The sequence below is a fragment of the Macaca fascicularis genome, chromosome 3 (genome assembly GCF_037993035.2).
Source record: "Macaca fascicularis isolate 582-1 chromosome 3, T2T-MFA8v1.1".
Classification (NCBI taxonomy): domain Eukaryota; kingdom Metazoa; phylum Chordata; class Mammalia; order Primates; family Cercopithecidae; genus Macaca; species Macaca fascicularis.
The window spans coordinates 38,359,289-38,372,797 of NC_088377.1; the positions used below are offsets into that span (position 1 = coordinate 38,359,289).

At 42.2% G+C, this 13,509-nt stretch overlaps 2 protein-coding genes across 6 annotated transcripts in view; both read right to left on the reverse strand.

Moving 5' to 3' along the window:
• RADIL (Rap associating with DIL domain) overlaps window positions 1-13,509 on the reverse strand; it is an 80,372-nt gene that overhangs the window by 45,630 nt on the left and 21,233 nt on the right. The window lies entirely within an intron of this gene.
• Window positions 8,150-12,871, reverse strand: PAPOLB (poly(A) polymerase beta). Its single transcript, XM_045389756.3, has one exon. It carries the CDS (start codon window positions 12,648-12,650, stop codon window positions 10,737-10,739), a length of 1,914 nt encoding a protein of 637 aa, XP_045245691.1. The 5' UTR covers window positions 12,651-12,871; the 3' UTR covers window positions 8,150-10,736.

Sequence of the window (13,509 nt, forward strand, 5' to 3'; positions counted from 1 at the left end):
ATTAAGACTGTTACGGGAATGTGGAAATAATAAAAAGTACCAAGGAAAAGAACGGACAAGCAAGAAGGACAATAATTAACTACAAAAAAAAAAAAAAGTTGGACAGGAAGGAAAAACAATCTTTGTATAGATCCATCTTTAGTTGTGAAAAGCTACACATGATCATAAAAATGCAAACCCTGATTATTAATCTAAAAAAAATAACTATATTGAGAAGATTGGGCAATAGGAATTGGAAATTTGGAGAGGGGGGTGGTGAAAAGACCTAAGTTCTCATTTTCCATTGAAGGAAGTCACTAGAAAATGTCTAAAATTTTAAAAAATCAAGACATAGCAGGATACATTTGTTATTTAAAGACAGGGAATTAGGCCGGGCCTGGTGGCTCACGCCTGTAATCCCAGCAATTTGGGAGGCCGAGGCAGGCAGATCACCTGAGGTCAGAAGTTTGAGACCAGCCTGACCAACGTGGAGAAACCTAATCTCTAACGAAAATACAAAATTAGCCAGGCATGGTGGCACATGCCTGTAATCCCAGCTACTTGGGAGACTGAAGCAGGAGAATCGTTTGAACCTGGGAGGCAGAGGTTGCGTTGAGCCAAGATCATGCCATTGCACTCCAGCCTGGGCAACAAGAGGGAAACTCCGTCTCAAAAAAAAAAAAAAAAAAAAAAAAAAAAGATAAGGAATTAAAAGCCAAAAAGAAACAGTTCACAGTTGAAAGTGGTTGTGGGGAGTTCAATACTGCGAAGAAGGAATGGCTATGGCAGAGAACTGCTGTTTTGCTTTTAATTAGTAATGAGAAAGTATTGCTTTAACTGTGCATATATATACATAACTTTGGTGAAAATAAGTAAAAATTTTTAAGTGTACATAGTTTTCATTCTACTACAAGAATGAATGAATGAATGAATGAACGAACATTCATAGGATTAATTCCATCAACTCCTAAACACACGTGTTTATCTTCTAACATCTCTGGAACTGGAAGGCATCCTGTATTCTGTGGAATGTCAGCCAGGCTGCAGCTGTGAGGCGAGAACTTGGTTGTTGTTGCCTGGGGCGAGATTCTGCAACATTTCAGTTAATTCAGGACCATCCAAAGAATGAACATACCTTCCAGCTGTTATCTGCAACAAACTTGCAGACTGAATATGCAAGTGGCTTGGAAGAACATACTAGAGATGAGACAGCAGGGGATGCCACATCACCAATCGGCTTGAGGACAAATAAAATGATACTGTGTGGGGAGTGTGGACAGGGATGGCTCTGATTTGAAAAGACTTAGACTCTAAATTCATTTCAGTCTTGCATACCTTTCTGTGTATGCACAAAACGAATACAGATCAAAATCTGTGTTGAAATAAATCTTTAGATACGATATAGCTTAAGTAAAAAATAAAAATCCTAGATAATAAGAAAGTATTATGTCCTAGTTTAATTGTCGTATTTTTTATGTTGGTTAACACTGGTGATCTTACTACTGATAACATCTTTTCTTTGGTGAAATATGGTATACGTAGGAAGGTAAGTTGCAAAATTCTTCCTAACAATCCCCAAATACATAGTGTTTCGTCTACACCAAGGAATATTCCATAACCATTAAGATGAATGCATTGGAGGTATAACACACGATGTAATTTCCAGACAGGATCTGGTATGAAAAATACAGAAAACTAAGTATATGATTCCCCCATTTTTTTCTTTTCATTTTTTTCTTCATTCCTTTTACCCACACTACACAGATGATTCCATTTAAAACAAAAAACAAAGAAACAAAAATCTTTGACAAAAAGAACCCTGTAGGTATGTATGTACATATGTAAGAAGTCCCCTGCAGAATAATATAAGCACAGAAAAAGCATGGAAGGTCACTATGGTAGGCAGAATTCTAAGATGGCTCCATGATCTCTGCCCTCTGGGCTCACTCTGTGATTATGCTGCATGGGAGAAGAGATTCTGCAGATATAATAATTAAGGTTGTCTATCAGCTGACTTTGAGATATGGAGGTTATTCATTGGGCCAAACCTAATCACGTGTGCTCCTTCAAAGCCCAGAGTTCTCTCCAGCTGGTCACGGAAGAGAAGTCAGAGAGATATGAAGTGTGAGAAGTGTGTGATGCCACGGAAGTTCTCCAGGGCATCACGGGGACAACCTGACAGCAGTCACTGGGAGCTGAGAGTGGTCCCCGGCTGTAAGCCAGTGAGAGAGGAGGAGAGAGATGCAGAGGCTTCAGTCCTAAAACCACAAGGAATTGAACTCTGCCAACAACTTGTGAGTCTGAAAGAAATCCCTGAGCTCCAGAGAGGAATGCAGCCCAGCCGATACCTTGAGTGCAGCTGACCTGGACAGAAGGTCTAGCTCCCCCATGCCCAGACTCCTGACTTGTGGAAAATGTAAGTTAAATAGTATAGTTTTAAGCTGTACTTGTAGTTGCAAGCAATAGAAAACAAGTTCAGGGCCGAGTGTGGTGGCTCATGCCTGGAATTCCAACACTTTGGAAGGCCAAGGCGGGTGGATCATCTGAGGTCAGGAGTTCAAGACCAGTCTTGCCAACATGGTGAAACCCCATCTCTACTAAAAATACAAAAAAAAAAAAGTAGCCAGGCATGGTGGCACACACCCGTAATCCCAGCTACTTAGGTGGCTGAGGCAAGAGAATTGCTTGAACCTGGGAGGCGGAGGTTGCAGTGAGCCGAGATCGTGCCATTGCCTGGGTGACAAGAGCAAAACTCCGTCTCAAAAAAAAAAAAAAGAAAAGAAAAGTTCAGATTTTAGTGCCAGGAAATGGGGTGCTACTGTAACAAATACCTAAAACGTGAAGGTGCTTTGGTAATCAGGCAATAGGTGGAGGCTGGAAGGACTCTGAGAAGCAGGATGGAAAAAGTCTAGATTACCTTGAACAGGCTACTAGGAAATGTGCACAGTAAAGACATTGCTTCTTTCTCAGAATAAAGTGAGAACTTTCCTAAATCACCTCAGAGAAAGGCAAAATTGCTGCAAACAGCAGAAACCTAGATGCTCACAAACCTGCCAGCAAAGGCTCAGAAGGAAGTGAGAGGCATGTTACTGGAAACTGGAGGAAGGAGGGTTCTTGTGATGTGAGGGCAGGGAGCTCACTGAAATTGTCATCCTGCAGTTGTTGGAAAGCAGAATTTGCAAATGCTGAACCTGAAGAGATGGCCAAGGAGGTTTCCAAGCAGAGTATAGAAGGTGCCCCCTGGTTTCTTCTTGCTGCTTATGGTGAGAGGCAACAGGAGAGAGAGAAATTGAAGAACTGTTCAGCAAAATAAGAACCAGGACTGGACAAGTTTGAAAATGCACAGCCTCTCCAGATGACAAGAGATGCCAAAAGTCAGAAATGGCTTCTGATGGGAGGCAGAGAGGAAAAACCAAGTGTGGGCCTGGACAACCCTTTCCTGAAACCCAGGAAGACCAAAAGGTCAGGGTACCTGGTCACATAAATGACTCAGTAGAGTAAGGGTGTTTCTCATGTATTTTTCTTAGTCAAAATAGAGCACCTCAAGGAAGTTCAAGAGCACTGTCCCTCCACCATCTCACCAGCAACTAAAAGTAGAGAAGGGATTATCTCAGAGACATTTATGGATGTGGCTTCTGTCTAATGGAGTGAATTCTCGTGAAATCCTCATCCGGCCCACAAGTTCTTCAGAAAATTATGCCAGCAGAAACACTGCTGGCCTAGACTGAAAGGAACAGAGACACTGAAAAATGAAGGGGGTGGCTACAGACAGGAAGTAGCTGATAAACATGCTACCGTCCATGCAGAGGGAAAGATGACTCAGAGGATGAAGCCAAGATCCCAGAGGGTGGCACCAACACGACAGAAGGCAGAGCTAAGAGACTATCCCCAGGCTTTGGAATGGAACAAAAGAACTTCCACTGGACTGGAATTTGCCTCACTAGAGTTCAAAAATGCTTTGGGCCAGACCAGTGGCACCTTTTTACCTTCCATTTTCTCCTATTATTTATTTATTTATTTATTGAGACAGGGTCTAGCTCTGTTGCCCAGGCTGGAGTGCAGTGGCATGTTCATAGCTCACTGCAACCTCAGACTCCTAGGTTCAAGCAATCCTCTCATCTAAGCCTCCTGAGTGCTGGGAACACAGGTGTGTGCCACCATGCCTGACTAATTTTTTATTTTTTGTAGAGATGGGGTCTTGCTATGTTGCCCAGACTGGTTTGAACTCCTGGCCTCAAGCCATCCTCCCACCATAGCATCCCAAAATGCTTGAATTACAAGAGTGATCATTTCCCCTCTCTTCCTCTTCCTCTTCTTCTTCTTCTCCTCCTCCTCCTCCTTTTTTTTAAAGACAGAGCCTCACTTTGTAGCCCAGGCTAGGGTACAATGGCATGATCTTGGCTTACTGCAATCTCCGCCTTTCAAGTGGTTCTTGTGCCTTAGCCTCCCAAGTGGCTGGGATTACAGGCATGTGCCACCACACCCTGCTAATTTTTGTATTTTTGGTAGAGATGGGGTTTCACCATGTTGGCCAGGTTGGTCTCGAACTCCTGACCTCATGTGATCCACCCGCCTCGGCCTCCCAAAGTGCTGGGATTACAGGCATGAGCCACCGTGCCCGGTCCATTTCCCTCACTTTTGAACCAGAGTGACTGTTACCCTATGCCTGTCCCACCCTTGTAAGTTGGGAGGGTAGGGGCAGATACTTGTATCTTTAGTGTCACAGGTCCACAGATGGAAAGAAATAGTGCCCCAAGAGTGGTACTTAATGGATTATACCCAGAAGCCCCATTCACACCTGATTTAGATTAAGATGATGAGATTTTAGACTTGAACTGATACTGTAATAGGATGAGAATGGGGGACTTTGAGATGGGGTGAGTGTGTTTTGCATGCGGGTGTAACTATGGGTTACTGCAGGCCAGATGGCAGACTGTGGCAACCAGAATTCTAAGATGACCCCCAGTGACCCTTGCTTTGCATAACCCGCCCTCCAACCTTGAGTGTGAGTGGGAACTGTTTGTGTCATTTCATGATTATGTTTTGTTGTATGGCAAAATAGATTTTTGCAGATATGTAAATAAGTTTATTCATCAGTTCACTTTGGGTTCATCAAAAGGGAGATTATACAGGTGGGCCTCACCTAAACACATGAACTGTTTAAAAAGCAGAAAGGAAGTCAAATACTCAAAAGAATGATGGAGATTCGACATGCCGCTGCTGACTTGAAGATGCTGGGGGTAGGCCGGGCGTGTTGGCTCATGCCTGTAATCCCAGCACTTTGGGAGGCTGAGGCGGGCGGATCACCTGAGGTCAGGAGTTTGAGATCAGCCTGACCAACACGGAGAAACCTCATCTTTACTAAAAATACAAAATTAGCCAGGCATAGTGGCGGGTGCTGGTAATCCTAGCTACTTGGGAGGCTGAGGCAGGAGAATCGCTTGAACCCGGGAGGCAGAGGTTGCGGTGAGCGAAGATCGTGCCACTGCACTCCAGCCTGGGCGACAGAGCGAGACTCCGTCTCAAAACAAACAAACAAAAACAAAAACATACCACTTTGGTATTGGTTGTTTAATTATATTTCACACATATGAAAGCATTTGTAACTTAGATTAATAACAAAATGAACACCATTTCATCCACCACCCAACCTAAAAAGAATGAACTAGTTCCAGAATCACATCAACCCTCCCAAGCACATCTTCCTGCCTGTCCCCACCTCTCATCCTACCAAAGGGAATCACTTTCCTGGATTCCGTGTTTAACATGGCCTTTTTTCATTTATAGTTATACCACACATTTTTGGAACCCTAAATTATACTGCTCTACTTTGCTTATTTTGAAACCTTATATAAATGGTATCACGCTCTGTGCATTTTTCTGCAATGTGCTTTTCCCCCCAACATGATGAAACACAGCTAACATTGACGCAGGTAGCTACAGTTTAATTTTACAACTTTATGGTATTTATTGCACAAATATGCCATCATCCAGCCATTCCCTCATTGATGGATATGTGGATTGTTTGAAACTTTAGGCTATGACAAAACATTGATATAAATACTCATTTTCAAATGCTGACTTTTCTACCACCACGAGAAATACTAGAGAAAATTATGGTATTTAAATGGCACACTGGAGGTAAACTAGAAGGTGTGTAGGGTTCTGGACACGGCTGTGGTCCCGCAGACGCTGGTCACCCCAAAGACTAAGGGGATCAGTAAGATGAAGTACATCAGTGTCCCACAGCACAAGGGTGAAGACCTACGAGTAGAATAATTGGAACGCAGAGTGTGGGCCTGTCGTCAACTGTGCCAGATAAGACCAAGCTGCTTCCCAAAGGGGCCAAAACAATTTGCACCATGTTCTCACCGGCACCGTGTTCGAGTTTCCATTGCTCCTCATCCTCACCATACCTAGACATTGTTAGACTTTTATATTTTTGTTAAAAAAAAAAAAAGAAAGAAAAATAAAGAAAAAAGAAATACTTCTCTGGTCTTATATTGTATTTTCCTTATTATTACTGAGATTGGGCAAATTTTCACGTTTATTGGCCGTTCCTAGTTCCTCTTCTGTGAAATGCTTATGCATTTCTTTGGCCCATTTTTTAAAGCTGGGTTGTTGGGGATTTTATTGTTTTCATTTTTCAAGACAGAGTCTTGCTCTGTCGCTCAGGTTGGAGTGCAGTAGCGTGATCTCAGTTCACTGCAACCTCCGTCTCCTGGGTTCAAGCGATTCTCATGCCTCAGCTTCCCAAGCAGCTAGGATTACAGGTGCGCATCACCATGCTCAGCGAATTTCTGTATCTTTTGTAGAGAAAAATACAAAAGGTGGAGTTTCACCGCATTGGTCAGGCTGGAATCAAACTCCTGGACTCAAGGGTTCTGCTCGCCGTGGCCTCCCAAAACGCTGGGTTTACGAGCATGAACCACTGCATCCAGCTTTTTTTTTTTTTTTTTTTTTTAAAGACAGACTCTCACCATCACCCAGGCTGGAGTGCTGTGGCGCGATCTCAGCTCACTGCAACCTTCATCTCCTGGGTTCAAGCGATTCTCCTGCATGAGCCTCTTGGGACAGACAGGTACATGCTGGGGCTACAGGTACGTGCCACCATGACCAGCTAATTTTTGTATTTTTAGTAGAGATGGTTTTTTGTCATGTTGTCATGTTGCCGAGGCTGGTCTCGAACTCCTGGCCTCAAGCGATCCACCCGCCTTGACCTCCCAGAGTGCTGGGATTACAGGCATGAGCTACTGCACCCGGCCTATTGATCTTTAAAATAGACTTTTTCCTTTGCCATCCTTAATATATTCTGGATAGTAATCATTTGTCAGTTTTATCACAAAATCTTCTCCCAGCTTAGGGCCTGTTTTTCAGTTTTTCACTTTTCACTGTTCATTATCTGATGAAAAAAAAATCTCTTAATTATACCAACCTCTTCTTTTATGACTTGAGCTTTTTTGTGTCTTCTTTATGCTATTTGTTACTTAATTTTTAACTTACTGTTCTGTGGTCAGAGAACATGTCCTATAAATCAGATACTTTGAAGTATGTTAAATATTACTTTTGATATAGCATGAGGTTAATTTTTGTACACACCCAATACTTAAGAATAATATGCATTTTCCAATTGTGGGGTGGAAGGTTCTATAACAAATGTTCACCAGATCACTGATGGCAAACAATGGCTGAGGGGGATGGGTGACAAATCCAGCCCTGGCCATCTGTTTACATATTGTCTATGACTGATTGCCCTCTACAAAGGCAGAGTTAAGTAGCTGCGACAGAGACCTGACGGCTTCACAGAGCTGAAAATATTTATTATCTGGTCCTTAATGCGAAAAGTCCACCAGCCACTACGCTGGACTGTGTTCAGAAACTGTTTCCCTTCTATTTTTATCTGCTTGATATCAGTTAATGAAAGGCTGTTTTGAAATCTTCTATGATAATGACATATTTAGCAATTTCCGTTCATCTTTGTTATTTTATGTTGAGGCTGATTTATTAGGTGTAGACAAGTTTTAAATTATTCAATGTTCCTGATGCGGTAGGTCTTCTATCATTAATGCATGGTCCTTTTGCCCTTAATAATTATTTTTGCTCTGACACCTACTTGAATGATACTGTTATTATACCAGCTTCTTTTCATTAGCATGCCTTTTTCCCATCCTTTTATTTTGGTTGTATCTCTCTTAAGTAAAACAGCATACAGTTGGACTTGGTTTTCCCATGGAATCTGACTGTCTCTGCCTTTTTAAAACACGAAGTTTGGTCCATTTATTGTAGTGACAGATATATTTGGTTTCATTTCCATGACCATAGATTGTGTTTTCTTTTTACTCTATTTTTTTGTATGCTTTCCCCCTTTTTTTCCTGCCTTCTTTTGGATTCTGCTTAACTTCATTTTTTATCTTTACCGATTTGAAATTTTAACCTTTTCATGTTTCCCTAAACCTTATTACATTCTAGACTGAGTAAAGTTGAAAAGTTCATCAGTGTTTCTACCCTCCTTCAGAACAATGTAAGTACATCTGAATTCATATCTTAGATTTAAATCGTACTACTGTCCAGTATTTTAGTTTCACTTTGCTTATTTGCCATTTATTTTTATTGCATTTTTAATGGAGAAATAAGTCATCTGTTTTCAAAACAGTGCTTGAATATACCAGGAGTATAGATACTATAAAACAAAGCAAACTCCACTCACTAGGTACATCACAGGAAAAATGGTCTGACATTCAAGTAATGAAAATTAGAAATAAAAAGTTCCAAGGTTCCAGCTTGGTAAAACAGATACAGTTACAGGTAATGTTTAATAAACTAATTTTTTTCCCAATGTGTAAACAAAATGACCAGACTAAATTATTGCCTGGCCATTTCAACCTAACACCATAGCCATTCAAAATACAGATACTGTGCACACTTCACCCGACTTATTATTGTGGTGAAAGGGCAAAGATGTGAGAAAAAGAAATACTGTACACTAGAGATCAGAAGGTAATGGTGAAAGAAAAGTCTCTACAGTCTAAAAGGACATGACTATATTCCAACTTTAGAAAATTAATCCAGAAAGACAAGAAAAGAGTTTAAGTAATTGCAGTTTAGCACGAAAAGTGCAGAGTCAGAGAAGGGACAGGAGGGGTTAAAGCAAGGCTAATTGGAAAGCCTGTTAAGTTTGCTGTCTAGATTAAGACTAAACTTTCATTCATTCACATCTGTTGCCCCTCACATTTCCTAAACATAGATGCTCTACTGCTTAATTATGAGGGATCTTTTTTTTTTCAACTTAAAGTATTGCTAATCTTTTGTGGACTAAAAGAGCAGAAAGCCAATAAGATGTCAAGTGCTTGCTAGAAATTACTTTTTTATGTTTCTACATGTAAAATTTAGAGATGAATTTTGATAAATCATTTAAAAATAAAAATGTGCTTAAAATTCTTGAAGAAAATGCCTTTTTGCTTATGTGTGCAATTGGAAATTAACTTTCCTATAAGGAGGTATTCTGTGGAATGTACAAAACTTCTCATATGAAGCGATCAAATGGTCATCCAAGATCAGAAACATATCTCATAGACATTACATTTAGTAAAGTTTTGCTAAAATGTGGTGTTTCATTGTAACCAATATTTCGTGTTTGTGCCATGTGGCCACAGGATTGTCGGTTTCACATCATGGTTTAGAGAATATTATTCTTTTTTTCTTGTGAAATGACACATAAGCATACTGTGCCCATACAAGCAAAGAGAAGAGGGGGAGGCAAAAAGCTTTTTTGTTTTAGGACTAATGATTGAGGAAAAGAGAACATGGAGCTTTGTTAGCTCAAAGAAAATGTTTGATCGCTGATTACTCTCTAAAACAGTTCTACGGATGAAACCAGTGTGTCCTTTCTCCATAGTGTGCCATCAAAACCAAAGACCTACTAATGATTGTTTTGATGTCAAATACATACCTTAAAGTTGACATTTCATTTTAAAGGGTTACAGCTATCTCATAGGGACTGAACTAGATGTACTTTTATGCTTTCTGTGAAGTATAGTACACCACTGCACAATGGTATCCAATTTTAAGATTAATAGTGAACAAACCTCTTCAGGGAAAAATAAAATTCACCAATTTGAAAAATCTAAAATTAGTTCTACTTTCTAATAAAAAATATAAAGTACATCATCAGTATAAGGAATTCTGATACCCGTTTGTATTGCAAATTTTCCCAACAAATCATCAAACATAAATCCAGTCCAGATGTCAGTCACGGGTACAAATATAGCTGAAAGGTTTTTTTCTTTTTAAGGGCAGTAGTCCTTTGAAATAGTTAATGTAACTGTTGCTGACACATTAATAACAGTACCTCTAGCTGTCACATACTAACGTGGACTTCTGATCAAGACTGGCCCAGTAAAGGAAGTTACCAAATAAGCCTCAATCTATTTCAAGTCATTCTCTGTACCCTTCATTCTCCTTCTTTAGTATTTGAAGACGACAGGTTGAGTTGGCAGATATTGTTCATGGACCCTTGACGTTGTTTTTAACCATTCAACCTTTTTTACTGAATTCTTGATAACAGGAACTGGATTTGCAGGGAGAATGGGGATACTGGAAAGATCTATACTGATGTTACCTGAGAGGCCAACAGAGAAGATGCTGTCTGAATTTTTCTAATGGAGTTATACTTGTCTTTGTATTGAGTTTCTCCTCTTCTGTTTTGTTTTTCTTGGTCCTTTCTTCTTTATGAGGCAAGAATATCCTCTAGGCTCCAACTATAGGATTAGATATGTTTGTTGCTGCGTTTCCTGAAGGTCTGGATGGCTTATGAGACATGTCGAAGAAACAACTCTGGCGACCATGGCCTTTGGTGATGGAGAAATGGCAGGCTGAGAGACAGCGTGAGGAATACTTTCATTTAATGCAACCCCTGAACTTTCACTGGTATTCATCTGTTGCAAGGAAATTTCAGTAGCCTGTACGTTAGCCATCGATGCTGTCATTACAGCCAGGGCAGGACTATTTCTACCCTGAGAACTGCTAATCAATGGGCCTGTCTTCATAGTGCTAGTAGATGAAGGCACAGACATGCTGTTTTCACAGCCTGCAGACAAGTCAAAGCTGCTGTCGTTCAGATCTGTCAATCTTCTACCTTCTGTTGCGTGTGCTTTCTTGTCCTGAAGCACATGATGAGGCAGCAGCTGGTGAAGCTCCTTTCTTCTTAAATGCATTGCAGTAATTTTCATACCCATCTCAAACATCTTACTATTCATTGCTTGCCTATAAACAGTATCTGTGAAAGACTGGATATCATAGGTGAGATCAATACTGAGAATTTCAGAGTTTTCTGGCTTTTTTAGCACTAAACCAATCACCCACATTGTACGAAATTCTTCCATATCAGGATTTTCTTTGGGTGCTGGAAATGACTGTGGATTCACATGTGCCAGCGTAATAAATTCATTCTTCTCCAAGCTCCCAACCAGGATTCGGATCTTTGATTCCACCAAGCCCACCCATTCTAAATGCTGTTTTTCTGTTGGTGCACTTGCCAGAAGTACAATATAATGCTTGTACTTCTGAAAGAAGCTTGGAGCTTCAAAGAGTTTGGACCACTCAGCCTTACTCAGCAAAATCTCGTGTGTGATAGCAAGTCCCTGTTTAAACTCCTCAATCATGACCATCCTGGTTGAAACAGACACGTTGTATGTGGAGTTCTGCTGTGGGTATGCTGGTGTGATGATGGGCATAAGATGGTACCTATCACTGGGATTTACTCTTGGGTCCCATACAGGCAAGTTAAGATTCCGTTCTTCAGGCTCTTTCAGTAACACTGGGTTTGGCCATTCCCATTCCGAAAATACCAAGAAGAATTTCCGCACGAGAGTTGACGCTACTGCATTTGGATAAAGCTGACAAGTTCTTGCTACCAGCATGGCCCAGGAAACACCTCCGAGGAAACCTAATATATTGGAATAGATATTGTGGCACTTGGCCCACAGTTTGATGGCTCTTAGAGTCAACCTGAAGTTGTCAATGTTTGGCACTAGATGTAAAATTTCATCGGTTACCCGGCAACCGTTAAGGCTTCTTATGCATCTAATGTCTAAATTTTTAAGCAGACTGTCATCTCTTAGGTCCAAATCTTCTGGAATAGTCTGTAGTGCTAATCTTGCAAATAAAATATCAATCTCTATCCCATCAAAACACAGTTTGATAACTGGCACAAATGCCTCCTCAACAGCCCTTAAATCTTTTACTTCCTCCTGTAGTTTCAGTTTAACATAGAATGAGGTAAAAAAGTCGCTTCGATCCACATGCCTTGGTGCAACGCACAAGGCGTCAATATCTGCACCTTTCGTATGTACTCCTAATCTGTAAGAGCCAAACGTAAAAATCTTTCCGCCAACGTTTTCAATTACAGACTGGGGAAGGCTCTTGCTTTCACTGATTTCGCGTATCCATTCCTTTACCAGATTATTTAATTTTTCCAAAACTAAAATCCTGCGCTGCAGTTCCTCTTCCTCTTCAAAGACCCCGAAGGGCCTGAGGGTTTCTATTAGCCTCTGGGTGAGAAGGCAGTCCGTCTCCTTGGGGACCGCTAGGCTGATAGGCGAGGAGATGCCGTAGCACTTCGGCAGCGGCGCCTGCTGCGGTGGTCCCTGGGTTGTCACCGGAAACGGCATCATCTTTCAGCGCCCGCCCCTCCAGGGCACGTCCCCCACCACCGCGACCTTCGCGGTCGCCGCCCGGGTCATGATCCTCTGAGGCGGGAAGGGCAGGGCTTCTAGCTGCCCTGGTCCGACCCCACTCCCGCTCCCGCTGCGCGCCCGCCGCTTCAGGAGCTTCTCCTCCTTCCCCTCAGTCCCAACATGGCGCCAGACCCCTCAGCGGCCGCGTTCCAGAACCTACCGTACACGCGTGGGCGCCTGCGCACCGGCCGCCAGCGCGAGGGTTCACGGGAGCCACGGCTTTCTGGGCCGAGGGCCCCCTCTCGCTGCGCGGGGGGCTCTAGATGGGGGTGGACAGGGCTCACGTTGTCTATAACCGGCCAAACTCAACCCTTCATTACCACTATTTTACATATTTGCGCAACTTTACCCATCTAATTATTTGCTCCCCGAGTCCCCTGACACCTCAGATGTGCGTCTTTTCTGGGGCACCCTCTGCCCACTTCACCCTAGCGTGCACCCTTTGGAAGTCCAAAGACCCCTTCATAGTGGGAACCCGTTGGTGGAAAGCAGTTTCTGTCTTGTTTTTTGGGCTGTTGCTGGACGTTGGTTTAGCTGGGGTAGCATTTCGAGGTCAACATTTGTATTCTGGCCATGCTTTAAAGGCATGATTCTGCTGTCCTCTGGTTCCCATTGAGGATTCCACAGCTGCATGAACTGCTGCTCGTCTGCCTTTTCTTATGGCAGCTGTAAAAGTCTCTGTCTGATCCCACCACTGTGTGTCCAGGCATAGATTTCCCTTTAATAATCTTACCCAGGCCGGGCGGGGTGGCTCACTACTGTAATCCCAGCACTTTGGGAGGCCAAGGCTGTCGGA